General features: G+C 35.4%; 2 protein-coding genes across 3 annotated transcripts in view; one reads left to right on the top strand and one right to left on the bottom strand.

The window, feature by feature from the left end:
* The window catches only part of map3k14a (mitogen-activated protein kinase kinase kinase 14a), a 32,908-nt gene extending 22,680 nt beyond the window's left edge, over nucleotides 1-10,228 (bottom strand). Inside the window, exon 1 of one of the 2 annotated variants that reach the window (XM_007229937.4) lies at nucleotides 10,103-10,228. The gene's annotated coding sequence lies outside the window, so the exon portion shown is untranslated. Of the gene's footprint in view, nucleotides 1-893; nucleotides 1,020-10,102 lie in introns of those variants that run through there. The other variant, XM_007229938.4, reaches the window with a different exon arrangement.
* A 3,933-nt stretch (nucleotides 10,229-14,161) lies between these two features.
* The window catches only part of gpatch8 (G patch domain containing 8), a 53,995-nt gene continuing 45,135 nt past the window's right edge, over nucleotides 14,162-23,021 (top strand). The window contains exon 1 of the mRNA XM_007229939.3: nucleotides 14,162-14,254. Within this exon, the coding sequence (XP_007230001.3) occupies nucleotides 14,210-14,254 (45 nt within the window). The 5' untranslated portion in view covers nucleotides 14,162-14,209. The remainder of the gene's footprint in view (nucleotides 14,255-23,021) is intronic.

The following is a 23,021-nucleotide window of genomic DNA, read 5'->3' as shown; positions in this document are numbered from 1 at the left end:
TTTAAGATAACGGTTCACCTGTAGGGAGGGTCTAGAAGCAAAAAATACCAATTCTCACATACAGCTGCTTTAAACCAGCCATTAAAAACAATGTGCAAGCAATGGGTGCGTTTGTCTGTGGATATTTCTTATTTGAACAGAAGAAATGTAAAATATGCATTATCATAACTTAAACTGCCAATGATTCTCAGAGACATCCTACATGGTGGAATAATTATGCTTAAATTAATTGATACATTCATCAATCAATCATGACTGCTCTAATGCTTTTAATGCATCCAAATAACACAAGCACATATTATCGCTGTCATTAAAAAAGCTTTTATCTCCTAAACAGCAATTATAAAAGATGAGTAAGAGACCTTTTTAACATAATTTTGTCACATTCAAGCATATATATTCGTACGTTAACCATGAAATCTGGACACGATGTGAAGAACAACTGGCAGATTCACACGATGCAAAAACTAAAACCTGACAAAAACAGAGTTGAGAGGTTTTTACATAAATATAGACAGGCTGCAATACTTTGGATGGGATCAGTTTTTTTTTATATCTATGTTCTCTCTTTATCTCTATTTCTGTCTCTCTCAGTCCACTCGGGTGTCTAACGTCAACTTCCTGCTACAGTAAAGCTCTACGCAATACACACTTCCATACACAACACACCCCCCCACACACACATTACACATACAGCAAATGTTCTGCATTACAAATAAACCAGAGCTGGATCAACCCACATACATCTGTGCATACCTTAAAAAAACTACAAAACTAATAAAGGAACCAGAGAACTCCCACTCACTACAGAGTCAGACAGAAAAACAGAGAGAGAGATTGAGACAGAGATAAAGAGAGAGAGAAACAAACAAGCAGAAAGAGATAGCCCATACCAGCTAAGCCAGTGCAGTGGACCTCTCCTTCCCTGTACTCTTGTCCTGATTTATTCCTTTACAGGCTTGCAGGTCCAATTCAGAGAGCGTGTGCACAGACTCTGCTTCCTGTGCAGCGTGAGCACGGGATCTCTACACTCTCTCTCTGCCAGCATTCGTTTACTCACAAGGCTCCTCCCTCTCTTGTCTGGTGATTGGATGGGGCTGATTTCTGAGAAATCCATCCATTTCTTTGGCGGTTCAACCCCCCCTCCCTTCCCGCCGTGCAATGCGAAGAGAGTGCAACCTTTCAAAACTCGGAAATGCTTTCTCTTTTTCGAGCCCTCTCTCTTGCTCTCATTCTCTCTCTGCTTTTATCTCTGTTTACATTCACTTCTCTATCCTGTATTGCTGTCTGTTTACATATGCCTCACTGTTTAACTGCAAGGTCATCTGATATTTATTCAAGTTGACTGCATGTTTATTTTCTCATTCCGAGTTTTTACTTATTACTATTGTTACTACGTTTACAAGTGTTTTATTACCATGTTATGACAATGTGCTACAACTTATAAAAATGTTATTCTGATTGTTCAATTAAGTGTTATTTTCCTTTGTGCTACTGCAATGTTATTACTACTGTGTTACTACAGTGTTATTTCCACCCTATTACTAGCATGTTATTTCATTGTGATTATTAAAGTTTTTCTTTTTACAACTGTTATACTATTACTATTATAAAAGTGTTAATTCCATTTTATTAAGCAGTTTCTTTGCATATTGCCATACTGCTACTACAATGTGTTACAAATATTATTTCTGTTATTACAATGTTACTACTAAGTGTTATTTCCATGTTATATTTGTCTTGCATCAACAAACATGACATACCAATTTAATTACATGCCCCCCCCCCCAAAAAAAACAACCAACCCAATTCATATTCCTCAAACTGTCATACAGAGAATATAGATATGTAAAAAACCGGTCAATATTTATGCAAAAACCTCTGCACCTCATTTTTGTCAGGTTCAGTTTTTGCACCATGCGAATCTGCAAGTTGTTCTTTACCTCATCAGATTTCATGGTTTACATACCAATAGAAATGCTCCAAATTTTTAAAAGGTCTTTTAGTTATCTTTTTTAATTGCCTTAAAGGAGATACAAGCTTTTTTTTTAATGACAACGACAATATGTATTTGTGTTATTTAGATGCATTAAAAGCATTAGAGCAGTCATTATTGATGGATTTATCAATTAATTTAAGCATAATTATTCCATAATGTAGGATTTATGGTCTTGGAGAATCGTTGATAGTTTGAATTACGACAGCCGGCATGTTTACTTATTTATCTATATTTTTGCAGTTGTTTTAATCAAGTGGCCGGTCTTCAAGCATATTGTCCCTGAACTTTTCAAATTTACATAATAATTGGTAGCATACAGTATTTTATATTAAAATGTTTTTTGGGCATGTTGCTGTTTCTATCATTTTGAAGTAATAAAGCCTTACCAACAAAAAGCAGAAATGGAGGACATAAAAAGTTATTTGAGAGATTAGTTGACTAACAAAATCATTAGTTGCAACCCTACAGTTTACTGCCAAAATATTGTTTCACCCAAGCTAAACCAAACCACACAGCCACATGTTACAGTCTCGTGTCTAATGGCTTCTCAAACAGAACCAACCAACAGTTCTTTCTTTCGTACTGAACTGTTTTACTACCCTGCCCTCCTACGATCACATGATCTACTCAGCATTCCTGGTCTATCATGCCTAACCGAAACTCAAATATTTCCCATGCATACCTCAGTTGCTTATTATGTCCTTGGTAATGGCTTGTATTGCCATGAGCACCCACATATAAAAAAAATCCGGTATGTTTGGTCGACTGCACAAACAAGATCCGACAAAGTATTTCAGACACCAGTAAAGCAGGAAACATCCCATACTAAAATGCTCACCAAAATGAACTCTGTGACTGGAGAAGTTACATGTTGGCACATAACAATGGGTCAGTATGTGGAACTGCACTCTTAATTTTTGGTTCTTCTCTAAACCAAAAGTAGTTATTTTATGGCGACTTAGGGCTGCAAAGATTAGTCAACTGAAGCAACAATGTTGATTATAAAAAAATGACTAAGTTTCAAATTCATCTCCAAATTGTCAACTGATCACTGGAGATGGATGATGATATCGGGATTAAATTTATATCGGCCAATATTTTTTTTGAATCACTGACATCGGATCGAAGCCTAAATTTGGTTGATATTTCAAACCCATAATTGCTTACATACAAACAAGGCTGGCATGTTATTAAAATTGTCCAACAATGGCTTTAAAACCCATCAATTTAAAGTAGACACATACAAAACTCACTTTCAAAGATCCTACCATTTTTTTTGTGAATAAGTTGAAAAAATTTTAGGAATCAGTGTCGGGGATCAAATGCTTCAATGAGTCGTTTTGATGGCTATCCCCTATTGTGATGTCACAATAAGCAAACCTGCATAGAACCACCCTGGCACAAGTCCTTACCAGTCAACCCCCACCAGAGCCTCATTCACTTAATCAGTTGAATTACCAGCTAACAACCTCAGTATACAGCAGGACTAGCCAGCAGACTTTATCTGAAGAAGGGATCTGTACTCATCTGTAAATACTTTCAAGTAACAAATTTTGTGGTTTTATTGCAGCTAAGTGCAGAAACCACATTGTCTCTTGACTTTTTTTTTTCAGAGATGTCAATCTGGTTACTATGAAATGTTACTCAACCGAATCTTAAATCTTTTTTTAGGCTTACTGTCAGAATGATTAATGCATTAACACACAGATACGAGCGTTAAACCACCGGCAATGACAGTGCTTCTGTTTTTTCTGCATTTTGTGGTTGGTCGGCCTGCCAGAGACGAAACTTGCTTATTAGGGTTGTTCACTGGGTTCAGTGCTGGTTCTTAAATGACGTGATCAGAAAGTGGACTACAACACTGGGTCTGAACAGCAACTGGATCGAATTAGGACGAAGATTTTCCAGCATGTTTTAAAAGCATGGGCCGGTTCTCAAGTCACTGCTTTCGTCCAACACTGTTTTGTCCGTACGAACATTTAGAGAAGTGAGAGACAAACAGGCAGATGGGGAAGAGCCGCAATTGCTCTACACTGAGGTGGGCCGTTAGCTCATGCCATACTAAAAGGAAGTGTGCTGGTTCTGGCTGCTGCTACAGGAACCATGTGGCAGGCAGAACATTGCCAGCACACCACAGAGAAAAACACACACTTGTATGGCCCTCAGCAGTAATAAGAGGGTTCACCATTGCAGGGTCAGACCTTACAAACCACGCTGACCACTGGGCAGGTCCACTCCAGCTTCCCATTAAACAGTGACAGTGTACTGATCATGATGAACGGACCAATAGACTTAACCAAGTAATCTTGCATGCTAGAAGAAATAGTCCACAACAATGTGGACTAAACTCTCCTAACGTTTACATTAACATTGCAACGACAGTCTACTTCGCTGTGAGTCATTTTGTATACAATATCATGGACCAAAAGAATTGATCCACATTTATGTGGACTAAACACTTGTTATGGACAATGCCTATTTAGGTGGACCGACAGAAATGGCAGACAAAAAGACATTCATTCATGTCATTGTGGACAATATATTTTAATCCACATTGTGTCCACATGATGTGCATAGTGCTTCTACTGGTCCACAATCAGCCTTCAATGATTAGTCAACGCAATTAACAATCACTAAAAAATCACTCAACTCGGTTACTATAAATGCCCAAACACAACAGACAACAAAAGTTGTTTAAATACCACATTTTGCTGTATCCATTGTTTTGAAGCGATACAAAAAGCTGGTAACAGGAGCAGAGATGGAAGGCATGGCAGAAACAATTGTTGCCCAAACAACAAATTACTTAATAACCAAAAATAATTAACAACAATTATTTTTGTCCATAACAAGAGTTTAGTCCACCTCAAAAGAAATGGTCCACTACAGTGAGGACTAAACACTTGCTGTTGACTAGTTCTATTGGCCAATTTTTGTTTATTTTTGTCTATAACAAGAGTTTAGTCTGCCTCAATAAATGGCCCACAACAGTGTGGACTAAACTCTTGCTGTAGACTAGTTCTATTGGTCAATTTTGTTTCTTCTGTTCCATTATGACAGTCTAGTCTCATATATAAAAACAGTCCAAAACAACATGTACTAACTTCTCGCTGTATACTATTTCTATTGATTCCTGTTATTTCCTGGTGTCTACAAAGTAGACAGAAACAGTCTACAATGATTTGGAATAAACTCTTGTTGTAGATTATTTTTATTGGCCCATATTTTGTATGTTGGTCCACAACAAATATTTAGTTCTGATCATTATTAATAGTTAATACCAATTTTGACTAAGCTCTAGATACAGAAAATGTATCTCTATTGGTCTACCTTGTTTCTACAGGTGCTCGACAACAGTTTCATGCACGTGAATAGAAATGGTCAACAGTGTAGCGTAAGCTCTCATTGTGGATTACTTGTATTGTTTCTAGTGGTGTCAATCGATTAAAAAATGTAATCCGATTAATCACAACAAACTTCTGTTGTAAAAAATTCTCAGGAATGAGGAGCAGGGCAGGAAAGCACACATGTATTGCACCAGATCTTTCCAGCTGGTCCACAATCAGAGTTAAGTCTGTACCCAATAAAAACAGGCCACTACATTGTGGATCATGTCTATTGTTTAACATAACTTCTTTTCAACCACAACAAAAATTTTGTGCACGTCATAGCCAACGGTCTACAACAACATGAATTAAAACCTGTTTTACACCATTTCTCTTGGTACATGTTATTTCCATAGGTAAGCAAGAGCTTTAAATGCATGCCAATAGAAATTATCCACAACAATGTGGACTTAACCCTAGTTACAAATCATTGTTAGTGGTCAACCCTATTTCCACTGCACCACAACAGGAATTTGGTCCAAATCAAGAAAATTGATCAACAAAAATGAGGACTTATCTCCCAACTTTTTGTGTACCATTTTTATTGGTCCATTCACTTTCTATCAGTCTCGAAAGTGAGTTTCACAACAATGTAAACAAAGTGGTATTAAAACACATTAATTAATTAATAATTAATGAATTAATCTGATAACAGATAGCACTTAACAACCTTGGATATCAACGTATTGACACAAAAATCTGGCATACACTGCATAAAAGCTGTAAGGAGGGCGTATTCAAAGGAAACTCAGGCAAGGTAATGAATGTGAGTAATGAGTGAGCCTCCAGATAGTCAGACAGACAAGAATGTGTAAATCCAGGACACATGCATTCACACACTACTGAAAACAGACACTAGTACCCAGGACCTGTAAGAAAGAGAAGAAAAACACATACTCCTACACTCCCACACATTTTCATTCAATGTCAGGACTTAATCACCTAAATTTGATGATAATATATCCTATAAGCATTACATAAACAAGTACCTATTAGTAATAATAACCATATGTCCCATATGCATTAAACTGTATGTGTGCTGTATTTAAGGACATTACAACAAATGTAATTATTTATAAAAAATATATATAAATAATTTTCTAGGCCTAACTCTGACCTTACACTCAGTACACAAAATATTTTGTTGGTCCTGTCATTAGGCTGGTCCTGTAGGTACTCAGGCTGTCTGGGTTCTAACATAATCAGCACTAAAACAAACATACTAACACACACACACACAAACACACACACACACACGGCAGTGAGTCATGTACGCCTCCGCAGATGTGCAGGATGCTTAAACTCTGAGTAAGTCTAGTGCTTTGAGCTCTATAGCTGCAGCCCATTAAAACCTAAAGCCCCATTGGTCCTTTCCAAACTTCTCCAAAAGCAGCCCTGCGACCCACCAAATGACCTCAGACCCCTATCTGACAGCAACAGAGCTCTGATGCACTTCAATTATATTAATGGATACACATTTAGCTGCCACCCACACAAATTCCCTGCCTAGGTGAAAGGGTGAGGCTTAAAAGCGGCTCATTAACCACTTAAACTCCAGTCTATGTTCTAAGTTTGAATTTTAACACCTACTTTTCTGCGCCTACTAATTATTCATTAAGTAGTACTCATTTAGTATGTAATTAATTATTCAATGAGTCGCAATTATTCAGTAACTCCTGATTACTTAAGTAGTTAGTATTCAGAATCTTCTAATTATTTAATGCTTACTAATTATACAATACATACTGCTCATCTATTAAGTACCAATTATGTAGTCTACAGTTAATTATTAAATGAGTATTAATTATTCAGTAACAACTAATTACAAAATACTTACTAATTATTCAGTACCTGCTTTTTGTCAGTGGAAAAAAATAGTATAATATTTTATTAGCTAATTGTTCAATAAGTAGTATTTATTCAATATTATGACATACTAATTATTCAGTACCTAATATGTAAGTAGTACAAATGAGTATATTAGCTAATTGTGTAGCGCATAGTTTTTATTTAGTAACTACTAATTATTCAACAAGTACCAATAATTTCATGCCTACTTATAATCCGAAATCTAATCAAATCTATTCTAATCTAATATAAAAACTAAGATGAAACTCAATATTAAAAGTATGCAAAAAGGCCTTAACAAAACTGAAAGTGTTACATAAAAATGTTTTGGGGGCTTGATAATAAAGCAAGTTTCAGGTGTATGATTTACGCTTAATGAAGCTTCCATTAGCTAGATGTTTGAGAACACAGAATGTTCAAATACAGACAATGGATCTTTTTCTCAGTGTCAAAACCTTCCACATTTTTATAATTTCTAAAGAAATGGTATAACTGTGTACAATGTGAGTACTTTCTTACTCTAGTTTGCACAGTATTTTTCTAGAAATGAATGTCAAAGCTGCAGTATAACAAAAGCTAATACTATGTATGCAAACATGTTGTACCAAGTAAACCAAGACGCAAATGTATTTGAATTTCAAATTTCTTTTAAATTTAGATGTGAAATAACAGTATTTCTTTATTCAGTATTGATTTATTTGTTTATATTTCAGATATTCAGTGTTGAACATTTTAGTGTGGGAATTTTCTGGCTGCTCAGGCAACATCTACTAAACACAACATACACACACTCACACCAAGGACACCTGCTTACACAGAGAAGCTAAAAATACAACATGGATACAAAGCTATATTCAGTTTACAATGTGGACTATGTCCATGCCAGTCATTATGCCAGCTACCTTTCAGGTTTTGCGTTCATAAAACAGCATCATATCCCATGTTATTAGTGCTCTATTATTGAGTCATTAGTGCAGTATAAATACAATTAAATTTATTCTGATAATAAAATAAATATTCCTAGCATCTCTGATGATAATCACGAACAAAAAAACATTCAAAAACTAATACGCTAAATGTGTTGCCTATATTAATCATATTTACATTAGTTTAGAAGCTGCTGCATATATCTGGTGTACTTTAATATGGTTTTATTTTTAAAATACAATTTTTGGTCATTTTTGTTAAGCTACTTCTGCACCCATATTGAAAAGAAGATGCTGAAAAGATATAGTGTACAAGTGAATCTCCAAAGAATTAGAATAGTATTGAAAAAATACTTTATTTCAGTAATTCAGTTAAAAAAATAAGCATTTATTTCTTTTATTGTTGATGATTATGGCTTACAGCCAATGAAAACCCAAAAATCAGTGTCTCCGTAAATTAATACATTATATAAGACCAACAGGGACTTTTGGCAGTTTGGGCAGTGTGCCAAGTCCTGCTGGAAAATGAAATCCGCATCTCTATAAAAGTTGTCAGCAGAGGGAAGCATGAAGTGTTGTAAAAATTTTCCCGGGAAAACACTGCACTGGCTTTGGACTTGATATAACACAGTGGACCAACACCAGAAGATGACATGACTTCTTAAACTTCAAGCAGTTTGGACTGTGTGTCTCTCCACTCTTCCTCCAGACTCTGGTCCCTTGATTTTCAAATTAAATTAAATTTACTGATGGTTAGTGATGGTTTGGAGAGCCATGCCATCTCCTGTTGTTGGCCCACTGTGTTATATAAGTCAGTGCAGTGTTTTCCCGGAAAAACTTACAGTTCTTCATGCATCCGTCTGCTGACAACTTATATGGAGATGTGGATTTTATTTTCCAGAAGGACCTGGCACACTGACCACACTGCCAAAAGTAACAACTGGTCTTATGTAATATTCAAATTTTCTGAGATACTGATTTTTGGGTTTTCCTTAGCTGTAAGCCATATAAGCCATAATCATCAGCAATAAAAGAAATAAACACTTAAAATAGATCACTCTGTGTGTAATACATCTATGTAACATATAAGTTTCAGGTTCTAACTTTTCAATGATACTCAATTTTTTTAGATGCACCTGCATAATAAATGTTGGGACCCAACATTGTTAATCTGTTTCAAACTAAAGTTAAAGAGTTGTTGAGTTGTTCAGAGTTGGTAGGGGAGGTGTAATTGTGTTGTAATCCAGGTAAGAGAGCAGGTGTGATGCTGCTCACCTTTCATGAACATCATTAGCAGGCAGGTCTTAAGGAGCCTGCAGTGAATTAGCGTTAGAGTTAACAGTTCAGGAAATGATGTCTTTCAAATGAAGGCCAAACGTTACACCCATAATTTGAACCAGGACAGCTAACCTATCTAAACATGTTTAACCCATAAACTACAGAACATATTCTTTAAATGCTATTTAATAAAACAGAACATTTAAACACCTAAACACAGTCGGTTACCTAGTTAGCTAGCTAATATTTCTGAGGTAAATGTATGCTAAGCTAACTACCTTAATTAGCAGTTAACGTTAACTGTTTTTGCACAACTTGGCTTCCTAATAAAGTAAAGCATTTCCTACAAAAACTCGCTAACCTAATAAAGCTAGGAAGCAAAAATGGTCAAAAAATATAAGTTTAAGACTCGGTTAAACAGCCAACCGTCCATAAAACTAACTTCAGCGCTGAAACAGAGGTTTACAGCCGAGTTCAGTCGAGGAGGGCTGAGCTAGCGATACAGCTGCTTCCACTTCCTCCTTCTTTAATCCGCCATTTCACTTATTAAACAAAACAGCTTTTCTCTCTGAAATAAACTCGAATAAAGTGGATTCCTCCGTCACCTCCAGCTCAGCGAACAGACACTGTACACACAATGAGTAGTGAAAGTGAAGTAAACTCACCGGTTAATGTGTGAGAAGTGAAGAAAACGCAGGCGAATGTCTCGTATGTGTGTCGTTGTGCTTGCGGTCTGAGAGCTGCTGCTGCCTCTGCTCGAGGTTCCTCCTCCTCCAGATACTCAGCAGAGCTTCAGCTCTGGGCTCTCTGACTGATATCAAAACCAGTATATAGACACTTTATCAATATAGAGCAGAGAAGTTAATAATTGTGACACTGTATTGGTCTTTACAAAATGCTAAATGCCTCTTCTGTATCAAAGAAATGCAGCAAAAAATGTATAACAACTGTTCAGTTCCTTCTGGCACATTTAGCTCATCATAGACTTTAAGTGTTTACATCCTGTGCATTATGGTGTTACACTGTATATACAGCTCTGGGAAAAAATAGAGAACACTTAAAAATGACGAGTTTCTTTGATTTTTACCAAATTGAAAACCTCTGGAATATAAATAAGAGCAAGATGGGTGATCACAAGCCCTCAAACCAAGCTGAACTGCTTTTGCATTATGTGTGGAATGAAGTTATTCAAAAGCAGTGTGTAAGACTGGTGGAGGAGAACATGCCAAGATGTGTGAAAACTGTGATTAAAAAACAGGGTTCTTCCACAATATATTGATTTCTGAACTCTTTATGAGATTTATTTACATTATTTGAGGTCTGAAAATTTTGCATCTTGTTTTGTTATTTCCGTCATTTCTCATTTTCTGCAAATAAATGCTCAAAATGACAATTTTTTTATTTGGGGGAAATGTTGTCCGTAGTTTATAGAATAAGACAACAATATTCATTTTACTCAAACATGTACTTATAAATAGCAAAATCAGATAAACTGATCTGTCTCTTATTTTTTCCATATACAGTGGATTTCAAATGTATTCATTCTTCTTTTAAGTTTTTCTCATTTTTTACCTTACAACCACACACTTAAATCTATTTTATTAATTTTAATTGTTAGAATTAAAATTATGCTTTCCAAATTTTATTCATATACAAATCTAAAAAAGTGTCACGTGGAAATAAAATCTACTGCAATTAATTGCCCTCAGAAGTCAATTTGTCAAATAGAGTCCAGTTGTGTGTAATTTAGCCTTGTAATTTAGAACGTGTTCTGTTCTGACCTCAGAGGTTTGTTAGGCTTACAAGCCTCATTCCACATTCACAAATATAAGTGACCTGTATCTGTGTGTAATGTAAACGAATCTGTCCCTGAAACGCCTCACATGTGCACATTGATACGTGTATAAATGTCGCCTTCCTCACCAACAACAAGAAAAACCTTTAAGAGACATATGTGAGAGACAACCCATTACTTAACTTTTTTAAGGCAACCGGTTTCCTCCATTTTTTTTATAATAAATTCAACTTATCTGGGCTTACAGTGTACCAAGAAATGGTCATCCACCCAAACTGACAGATGAAGTAATTATATATAAAGTAATTATATAATATATTTATATACAATATCATATCGCCTACCCCTAAACAAAAACTATATGTACACAAATGTTCTACCTCTTTCCATTTCTAATTTAGGAAACATTACATAATGAATGGATTTGAAGAATGGAAAGCTAAAAATGAAAGGAAAAGTACAGAAGTCTAATATTCACTGAATCAGAAATAGGAACATCTGGGTGTGAATACTATCATTTTAGTATTGTCTGTAATAAGCTGTATGACTTGATTTGCTTTAGATACATTAATACACATCTTTATATGCAATCTCAATGTTTTTTTTTATGGAAATCAGGAGTTGATGTTTACTGGGATGTTTAGGTATAGATTTATCTGTAGCTCCACCTGCTGTGCAAACATCAAAACCACTGAACAGAGATAAAATGCCAATGTTACAGAAGTACATGCCACCCAAAACAAAACCTTTCAAATACATTATTAGAGCAACATTTTAAAATGAAGCAAAACTGTCTGGGATTAGAATTATGAATATACATTTTTTATATATAGATTGACCCTATATATACTTTATGGACAAAATATTTCTTCCACTGCGTATTCATTTCTTCAGAAATCATGGGTATTACTTTTTTTTTTTCAGAATTAACACCAAATCCAAAGTTGATTCAACCCAGCTGGCATTTCAACGATGAATCAACGGTCATCAATCAATGTTGATATTATGGTTGAATCAATGTTGGATTTGGTGTTGATTTTGAAAAGGGAATCAACATTGATATGGCAACATTGTTTTAACGTCGTATGTTCAACCTTTAATAAACCATAGCTCACATTCGGGATTGTATGCCATTGTATGCCATGATGAAAAAAATTAGCATATTATTTTTATTTTCTCTCTCAGAATATACATCTCTGAGAAGTAGGAACGGTACAACTAGAAAACAAAAAGCAAGTACTGCAAGTAGCTAAAACTAGAGTTTCCTATGGTTAACAGTGTTAACAATAAACATCACTGTAGTAAAGTTGAAAATAAAGAATGTTACCCACCACTACCAATCTCAACCGTGAAACAAATAGAACATGAACATACTCCCAGGTATGCAAATGAAAGTAAAACCATGTTTTATCCCTCCATCCATCTGTTTTTATAATTGTATGGTGATGAAATGTAAAATGCTAATTTAAAAGGCAGAAGGCTGAGGACATTTTGAACAACCATGAACAAACTTTTGAACAACCATTTAAAATGATATGTTGTTGCAGTGGTGTTTCAATGTTGAAACAACTACAGACTACTTCAACCATATTTCAACGTTGAAGTTCAGTTGTGTGCCAGCTGGGAATGTTGATTCAACCATAATATCAAGGTTAATTCAATGCTGATTCAATGTTGAAATGCCAGCATTACCACACCCCCTGCATCTCTTAAAGGGCTAGTAAATAAATGGTTGAATCAAATGTATGATAAAATAGTATTCATTCTTGATTCAGTATTTACAATCTTCAAATATATAATTGTGGCGTTATTGCGCTGACACACTTTAAAACCCCACCCCAGAATTCACCAGTGGAGAGGATAAGGAACTCTAATAAGGTCCAGGATTGAGAAATGGTTTAACCCTTTCAGATGCTACATCCATTACAATGGACATCATGTATTTTCTTTACTTTTTTAATGTTTTGTTGTACATAACACTATTTGAGAGCTGTTGTCTATCAAAATAGACCATTATTCAGCCAAGGAACAAGTTTATAAAACTTGGAAAACACTGAAAAACAGTATTAGAGCAATTGCGGCAAAGTAACTAAATACATTTGTACTAATTTAATGTGATTTAGAGCACTTTTAAATCATTTTTTACTGTTTAGGGATGGTTTATAAAATAAGAAGGTCAATATGACATAACATATCACACACATTAAAAATCATTATTCAATATTTTACTTAATTTGATTTATTTGCTATATAGATTTTATAGTTTAATGTTAGAGTCTTTTTTTCTGTGCATTACAGACAGAAAATAGCATTCATAGCTACATTTGTTTCCATCACTGGAGATAATTCAGGTCTAAAAGGGTTACGTGACTATTGGTTGTGTTGAGGCCTACAATCACTAGAGGGCGACTTCTTATTCTTAAATTTTCATTGGGCACATTTTACAGTATTGATAACAATACAGGATAAAGCTCATGAAGCGTTAAACTAAAAGATTTTAAAACTTTAAAGCACTAGCTAAAAGGGTGTTAAATAGAGCAGTTCTATATGGAGTTGTTGAAGACATACAGTCTTTATTTTAATATATAAACTATCTATATAAGATAATAAATATATAAACTATCTATATAAGTATATTTTGCACAAATTAATCTTATTAAAAAGGACGCGGAGTCTCTCATTGAGCTAATAATGCATTAATATCATTTGCAAGTGCTAAGAAAACGACATATTTGTCAAAACACAAAACACAAGCAATCTATTTATGCTCGATAACAAGCCCGTTGTGCTTTGGCGTAGCGGGAGGACTTGCAGAAAGTCATCTGAGGTATCAGTCCATTGTGCGATTGGACGGGCGAGGCGTCAGTCAAGGCTTCGCGCGCTGTCATTGGTCTGTTTTCGCGTGTGTGGGCGGGTCAGGCGAATTGAGGCTCGAGTCTGAAAGCGAAGGAGAGAGACGGAGAGGAGCGGAGAGAAAATGGCTGACAGGTTTTCTAGATTCAACGAGGAACGTGATTTCCAGGTAAATACGAGCTAGATAAACTCTAGCATTAAGATAAAACGGACCACAGTGTTTGTATTGTATTACAGCTGCTTTAACTGTGCAGCTACGCACCCTCAGAGCTGGAATATCCGACTGCTAAGCTAAGCTAGGGTAGCTATGTGGCTAAGTAACATTAGCTGGTGCGCTGACCAGAGAGAGAGAGACCAACTCCTGCGCTTCTTGGTTAGCTATTGTTTCTCCAAAAACATGTAAATATGAGCGTTATGGTTACAAAAGACTACAGAATATGCCTATACATGGTCATATATCGTCTTATACGCACTTATACTGTATCTGTTGGCGTCTTTATTTTTGGAAATACGGCTAAATTAACCTGCTAGGCTAGCCCAAATGAGTAAAACATGACCATCGCATGACAACATGCACTGTCCTCTATTGTCACACTTCCATACAACTAATTTAGCTTTAGCTTAGCTAACGATCGTTAATTATCTAAGCTAACCTAGCTTTAGTTTGTTTTCCTCCACAGAAACGAACTATTTTGCACCGTTGAACCGTATACATAATTAAAACTGTGGACCAAACTGGAATGACAATAGGTTTAGCTAGCTACATTAACTCTTAGCTTAAATAGTTAACGTTAGCTAGCTAATGCTGTCCATACATTACACGACTCTGAAAAGACTTTTAACAGATTAACGTCTGACACCCTCTTACATCTAAAGACAAATTATAGACTTTTTACTCATAGGCTAAGATTTTGTAAAGATTAAGGATCACTATTTGCAAGACTGCAACTAGATTCTTGCTGAGATTATTTCCCATCATGCTTCTGGTGGAGTTTATATACAATACAAATAACGTGTATATTATATCAATACTGTAATTTATCAGAGACTTAAAGTGTTGTCTCAATCAACACTTCATTTTTCCTCCACACTGTTAGTTCTTGATCATTTTTAATAGAATACCTTTTGTGTTAAACTCTGCCTATAAGTTCTTTTCCCCTCTCCCTTTTTGCTACAAACTTGTATAGCATAGACTGCCGTAAATAACATCATTCTTGCAAAATGTGTATTAATTAAACTTGTTTGTATCAAAAATAACACTGAACAATAAGACGAAGTAGTGCAAAATAAAAAAAACAACTTTAAATATAATGATTTTAAAGTGTTACCTGTGTTTAAAATACTGTATATATTAAAGTAAGAACCGTATAAGGCATATTTACTGCAAAATGTGCAAAATTGTCTTTTTTTTTTTAATCGATTGTAAACAGGCATGTAAAATATTCTTGCCGTAGCTCTCTTATTGGTTGTTGTCATTGTTCACGGCATTATTTGCGGCGTGAGCCAAGTCTCAAGACGTACGATAATATTAAACACGGTTAATTTTATCAGAATACCATGATGCAAGAAAGACTTGCTAAAACTCTAAATCCTAACCACTTAACACTGAACGATCGATATGACACTCGACTTGATTTTATCCTGACTCTGGAAATGTGTCTGCGACAGTGAAAGCGCTTGAAAATCGTTAGGTGTAGGTCGGCATTATCTAACCCAGCTAGACTCATCTGGCCGTCTGAATTGATGATTATACAGCCAGCAAGCTACCTAACCAAGGTTAGCTAACTAAAAGACTAAAATCCTTAAATATTCTTCCAACAACGTAGGGCCTCTCTCAGTCTCATTGGCATGCATTTATTTAGTTATTTGTCTATGGCAGCAAGTAGTTCGTTTGTATGCACAGTGTCTCGTCCCTGGCCATGGCTGTAGCTGCAAGTTAACCCTCTGTTCACTCAGTACAATGCCTTGTTTGTGTTACATGTGTTGGCATCTGTTCTTCTAGAGCCTAAGCTGTTCATCCAAGCCAGCTTCTTGGCATAGCTGAACTGAACTGGTCAGCTGATATGGCAGTGATTCTTAACTGGAACTGGTTCAGGAAGACAAATCTATACTCATCCTTTTGGATAACAGACTAATATTGTTGTGCTATCTTAAATGTATGTAGCTTATAAGACTAAAGAATCTTTTAGAGAAAGGTTAGAGGTGTTGGCTTGGGAAGGTAACAGGTTTGATTGCCTGGACCAGCATATGAGTAGTTAAGAGCAGGTGGAAGTAAAGAAATACCACTTTCTCTGTCCTTAACATTCAACTAATTTGCCTTTAAGAAATTTGCCCTCAACTGATGCTCGGTGGCAAGACACAAGGTTTAGGCAGGAAACTGTTTTGAACATGGTCTAAATTAGGTTTTTGGTTCTGCTTTTTGTTTAAGACACATGTATTTTGATAATCTAATATCCTTTTTTTGCATATTGAAAATAATATCTGACATTTTCCACCAGATTTTACCTGAAGTCAGTGATCCAACATTTACGAATATTCTTAATAAACTTGATTGGACCAAACATAAATGATTGGGCAAATATAATCAGCCACTGGTAGATAGAAATGTCATGAAAAATGAAACAGTGCGAGTTTTCTTTTAGTACTGTTACTGCTAGAAGCTTAACATTAGTAACTGTTATTCAGAGAGGATAACAGTTACTAATGCTAAACTTCTAGCAGTAACAGTACCAAGCCAAAAAAGTTGTAGTATCACGTGGTTGATCTAATTTGACAGTGCGTTTGTCATTGCAATGGAACTAATAAAACAATGATCTATTGTGCAGCCCTATTCTATTGTCGGTTATTCTTGTGTTTAGTTTTACAGCATGATTTTTAACGTTTTGTCAAATTACTTTCATTTGAAGGGCTTTGCTGCTCCAACACTTTTTGTTAATTACATAGCTGATTAGCTGGATGTTCGTATCTGGGTAAACCCTTCAGGACTAGGGAAAACACTGACCTGTGGCATGTTGAGGTGGCAAATTAGCCCTCAGATAGGGTCTATCTGTCACACTTCTGTGGGACTGGAGGAAGGCAATTCTGATGGAAATTCTGTTTACTAAAAAGAGATGGCTAAGGCTCTGTGAATGACTTTGGAAAGCGTATTATTTATGCATGTTGCATAAATGTATGCATTAATGATTTACAGGGAAAAAAAATGCAAAAATAACTAAATGTTGATTAATGTTATGTTTGGTATGCAAATTTTGCCTCAGGATTAAGGGTGAAGCGATTCTGGGATGATGCCAATATTTTTCAGTATGCATATTCATAGAGGAAAATTGAGACTAGTTTGCAGTAAAGTTGTACAAACTCACATACAGAACTAAGGAAAGATACCTCAGTTCCCCTGAATAGTAGTAGTTGAGGTATTGTGGCATTGCTCAGCAATGTGAAAGGAAGAGAAAGTGCTGTTTCATTACTCCCCCTTTCTCTCACTTCCTGCTGGTCCAGGGAATCAAACTTGTGACCTCCCCAAGCCCACTTCTCTAACCTTTAGCCTCCAGCTGCCCCCGGATATACAAGCATTTTCAGTATAGAAGCTCAGCATCTATTAAACAATCTGCTTTTCTTTGGTTTAGTGTGTATCACATCAAGTTCGGTTGCATTATTATGACACAAATCTCTACCCATCTTTTTACATGCCATACTATAAGGTTTTATCATTGTCAAGTATGTTTGTAGTCCAGTGATATGGATGCGGGTGTTGAGCTTCACAGCATGAGGTTTAACACTTTGTCAGGAAGTCTCACTTGGTCCAGTATCCACTGGTCCTCTTACACTGATGATGCTGGTGGCAGTGGACAGATGGTCCTTCTTGCCTGACAAATGTTCAGCCCCCTTTCTTAAAGTAGTGTTTCTAAAACTGCCTAGTCGGGATGCTTTTTTAAGGCAGTGATAGAGAGAACAGATGTTTTTTTTTTCCTGCGATGATGACCATAAATAGTGTTCTGGCTTTCTGTAGATGTACTGTGTGAATTCTAAACTATTGACCCTCCAGCATGTTTGGAATTAAAACTAGGATCAGTCTTATTGCTGCCGCTTTTTGTAGTATTTTGCATGGAGTTTAAAGTATTGGGTTAACATGCTAGTATTTAAACAATAAAAAAATCATCTTTGTTTGTTTGAGATTGTAAAAACCACACAGCAATGTGTGTTTTAACAGGATTAGAAAATGTGACAGATTTGCTTGTATTTGTGACTTAAGTGTGTTTATTATATTGCCCTGTGCTTTTCAAAAAAATGCTTAATTGTGAGCATCCTTTCAAGAATATTTTAAGGACAGCAAGGCTGCTGATGTTAAGTGGAGAATAACTTCTCCACTGCTGCTGATGTCGTACTGCAGTGTATGTAGATTACATATAAGAGTAACACATACATTATGTGTGGGCATGTCAAATCTGATTTGAAAAATATGTCCACACAGGATAATAAGAAATTAATGTGGGTAAAAAAGTAAAAATGAGGTTTAGATTTGAGATAATGTTAACTGTAATCTGTAATCTACCCTGTTGCGGCAGTAACTTGTTATTCATAGGCAGCATTAGATTTTTTTTGAATGGCTGCTAAAGGACAGGACTGCCTGTTCTCAAAGGTAGCAAAATCTGCAAAGAATTCAGTAATTGATAAAATGTGGTACATTGTTAATGCATTCACATTAGCTTTTGTAAATAGTGCCAGGATTACTGGAATAGGCTTACTGATACATAATATAAATTTTTGATTAGTTAATTTGTACAATTATCTGTTCGCAGTAGACAGACAATATTAAGAGTTACTTCTTCTCTGGTTGTACATTTGTGGGTATAAATGTAATGTAGTAAATTTCTGAGTGATTGTAAATGAGGTCATAACATTTTAACCTATACAATGTAATATGAGTACAATTAGTATTGAAGGAAGAATTGGAATTTAGAATTGATCATAAAGTATTTATTAATTTGCTGTCATGAATCAAGATATTTGCTAATCTACAAAAGTAAAAAAAAAAAAAAAAAAAACAATAAACAACCAACCAACTTGGCACAAGTTTCTCTGTTATTTCTTGGTCAGTGAATTAACATTACTTGCATGAGGGCGGAGTAAACACAGATCATATTTAGTGTGTTTAAGTTTGTTTATCAGCAGATAAAAGCTCTGGTGTACAGTGTCAAGCAAAACTAGTTTTGCATGTTTAGCAGTAGTGCAGCGCTACATGAGAACTGTTGTGTGATATTAAACAAGTGGAAAGTTGCTTTACATAAGCACACCAGATATCAAGCTTTTATAACATAATGGTTGTTATACTTTGTTAAGCTGCTCTTTTTATTATTAGTGTTTTTGCTTTGCTATTAGTATTGTGAAAAGCATCACAGGTATCCCCATTGGTTTTGTGTAACTAAATGTCATCAAGGCATCGTCATTGTGTGTTTTGTTGGTAACCGTATCACTTAATCATGTTAATGGTGTAATATTGTACTTTGTCCATTTTGTGTGGTGTTAATTAATTTAAAATATAGTATTAAAATTCCATACTGTATCTAGGTGTCTGCAATTTGATTATTTAAAAAAAAAAAAAAATATTTAAAAATATTTTCTTAAAACTTATCAATAAATCAAGATTAAAATAATATTGCTCAACCCTAACAATACTAGTACAGTAACCAGCTAGAAATGGCCACCCTCAGTTAAGAGGAGATCTAAAGAGTTTAATGTGTTGCCCGATCAGTCCGTCATTGAATGCTTGGCATTCTGATTTTTGCTGAATTCCTATTCCTATTCTATTAGTCCTGTCTTGTCCTTTGACGCAAAATTCAGATATCTTGTCTGTTTACCTACCTGAATAGCAATGACTACCAGTAGATGGACAGAATACCAATCAACTGGTTCAGGCACCTTGTGGGCATTGATTAACATGTGGAAAGAAACACAGTCACGTAGTCCAAAAATACCACGTGGTCTGTTTAGACTGCAGGCAAATCAGATATGTTACTCAAATCAAATCTATTGAGACAACTGTCAAAGTCATCAGATCAGATTTGCATGTTTGGACACCACATACATATCTGTTTTTGGGTTAATGGAGGATTAATAAGATTAATAAGTGAAGCTGGGGGGCAAGCCTTAAGGAGTTTAAGGTTTAAGTTTGAATAAAAATGTTGTTTGACGCCATGTATCGATAATATGTAGCAGATGATGAATCGCAAAATGTTTTTTTTCTCCCACCCCTAGTCTATATGAGTTGCTGTGTAGTTAGTATCAGTAACTTAACTTTTCACACTCTTTTTGGACCCTCACATTTCTGCGTTTTTGGATTTGATAAGGTTGTTGTGGGTGAATTTGCCACCCCTCCAATCTTTTAAAAGGTTGAACACAGCGGTCTAAACACAGCTTTAAACACTAGTCAAAAATTAAAAGCCAACACAGGAAGAGAGTCATATATTATGGTAGATATATGTTTTTCTCTAAGTGGACTTCTCTTTTCTGCAGCTGCATAAATGTCTTCATCCAATCTAATTGTTCTAATATCTTAATTGATCAGGCTTACATTTTTTTTTATCTCTGTTTGATGTTGATCTGTTTGTGGGTGTGCATTTATTTGTTTATTTATTTATTTATTTGTATGTATTTGGTTGTTTGGGTCATTTACTCCGTGCTTCACTGTGACACCACTTGCCTCAAGTGTTCAGCTTTTTTTGGATGACCTTGAAGTGGTGTCACTTCTCAGTAAAGATGGAGAGCCTTTTCCACACAACACACTTTGCTCCGAAGTTTAGTGCAGCTGTAGCATTCCTCGGGGAGACTGGTGACTGTTGACAGCTCTGAGTCTCCTCTTACTTAAATTTACTTCTCCCTCCTCCCTCATTAGGCAGTGTTAAACAGCAGATGTAGACTTAGTGGTCAGTGGTACGGTTTTTGTGCTGGTCTTGTAAACCAGCCTTGTCACACTGTGATATTGATTTATTGGTAGTTATTTTTGCTGATTTGTTTTGGATGAAATATGTTATATTGATGGACTTTTTTCTTGTCATTGATCTTTTAAGTTAAACGCCAGCCTGGTGCTAGCTTATTTGAAGGTTTGGATGTTAAGAGAATTGAAGTGTTGACAAAACCCCTTGTTTTAAAATTGTTTGTAACATTTTGTGCTGTTAAGTAATACTAAAACCAAACTTAGAACAATAGCGCACCAGTTGTTGTTTTTATAACATATTGTTAGGAGTTCAGCATACTTAATTTTTGTTGTGTGTTTTCATAATATATGTTTCAGTATTTCATGAAGTGGGTGTGTAGAATGTGCGAGCTTCAGCATTAATAATAGTATTTATATGCAAGTTTATTTCTGAAAAAAATTGATAATTTGGCTAACATTTGGGTGTGGTGTACCTATTTTTTGCTAGAGAAGCAGAACAGAACAAATATTGTATTATAGATTTTCTTATCGGTGCTGTCCAACACTTGGCTGACTCCACAAATATGTACGTGCACTATGAAGATATCTGACAAACTGCTTTTTGCAAAAACCTTGTTAGGCCTGCTGACCTTCTTGCTGTGCCTCCGTAAGGTCAGAGATGATGTGTTTATACACAGAGACTTGAGGCAGTCCTGCCACTTTGTGTGGACTATATTTTTCTTACTTGATCGTGTTTTCACCATGTGATCCACTGATTTATAAGTCCCACAGCTCTAGATGTTATGACTCACAGTTTAATGCCACGTTAAAGAAGAAATCTGTGGGATAATTTGCACTTAAGAAAGGTGTGTTTAGGTTGTGAATAGAAATACTGTAATTTTAATAATAACACGGTGTAAACAGATTTCTCATTGTTAGGAATTGGTGCTGTCCTGGTACTCCACAACATTCAATCGTTTTCATCATTCAATAATTTTCTTTCAATTTGTTTGTGGTTTTTCTAACTGCATGAAAAAAGCCGTGCGAGAGGTAGTTGTTATTTTTTTTTTAAGGGGAGATTTATGCTGTTTATTTGATCTTTTTTAGTAGAAATCATAGTCCCTTTATAACCTAGAGTGCACTACACATGTACAAATTAGTTCATAAATTTCCTGCTTTGTTCTACACCAAATTTAATTAACCAGGCCTGATTTTGTAATGAAATGTGCATTTGGTCAGTGCTGTAACAGTACAGAAGCTATTCCAGTATACTCGAAAACTTGTGCATTGTGGTTAGAGGTGGACAATATGACACTTTTTTTATTGTACTGTGATAAATATTTGTATATTTGTGTCATGCATAAAGTAATATTAGAATAATTTTTCTAATATTTTTTCTAAACATTGCGAGACATATTGTTTATTGTGAAAATATTTTTTTCAAATATCGTGATACAGTATTTTTTATTTTATTTTTTTTTTACTATTTTTGCTTATAATTGTGACTAAATGTATTGTGAAAATGTGGGATATATTGCTCATCCCTATGCATTGTGCAGTTTCTTGACTTTCCTTGTGCATAAGGGATGTTTTTTCTCTTTTTTGAAAGTTGTATCTATCTGAAAATGTGTGTTTATTTCTCAGCTGACAAAAATATAAAATAAATCTGTACAAATTTCCACATATGTTCAGTCTGCAGCTGTTTATCTTACATGAATACAGGCCAGTTTAATGTCAAGTTATATAAATTGAGATACAATGACTATGAAGGTTAAGGCCTTTTAATGCAGGTGCAATGTTGTATGGAATCCAGATATGCTTGCTTCTTTCACTCTTTTTTTCTTTTCACCACTTAACACTGATGTTTCACCATTTTCCTCCTGATGTTCTCTTCGCAGTCAGTGTTCTGACTTTGCTCATTCTGCTTCAACTCCTGAGAGGCCTGCACTCAAACTGTCCAGGACTAATCCTGTGTTGGCAGGCATATACCCCAGCACTCCATTAAAACGGATGAGAGTAGAACTGA

The sequence above is a fragment of the Astyanax mexicanus genome, chromosome 19, assembly GCF_023375975.1.
Source record: "Astyanax mexicanus isolate ESR-SI-001 chromosome 19, AstMex3_surface, whole genome shotgun sequence".
NCBI lineage: Eukaryota > Metazoa > Chordata > Actinopteri > Characiformes > Acestrorhamphidae > Astyanax > Astyanax mexicanus.
The sequence above is the reverse complement of the archived record's forward strand: the minus strand, read 5'-3'. Positions and strand labels throughout refer to the sequence as shown.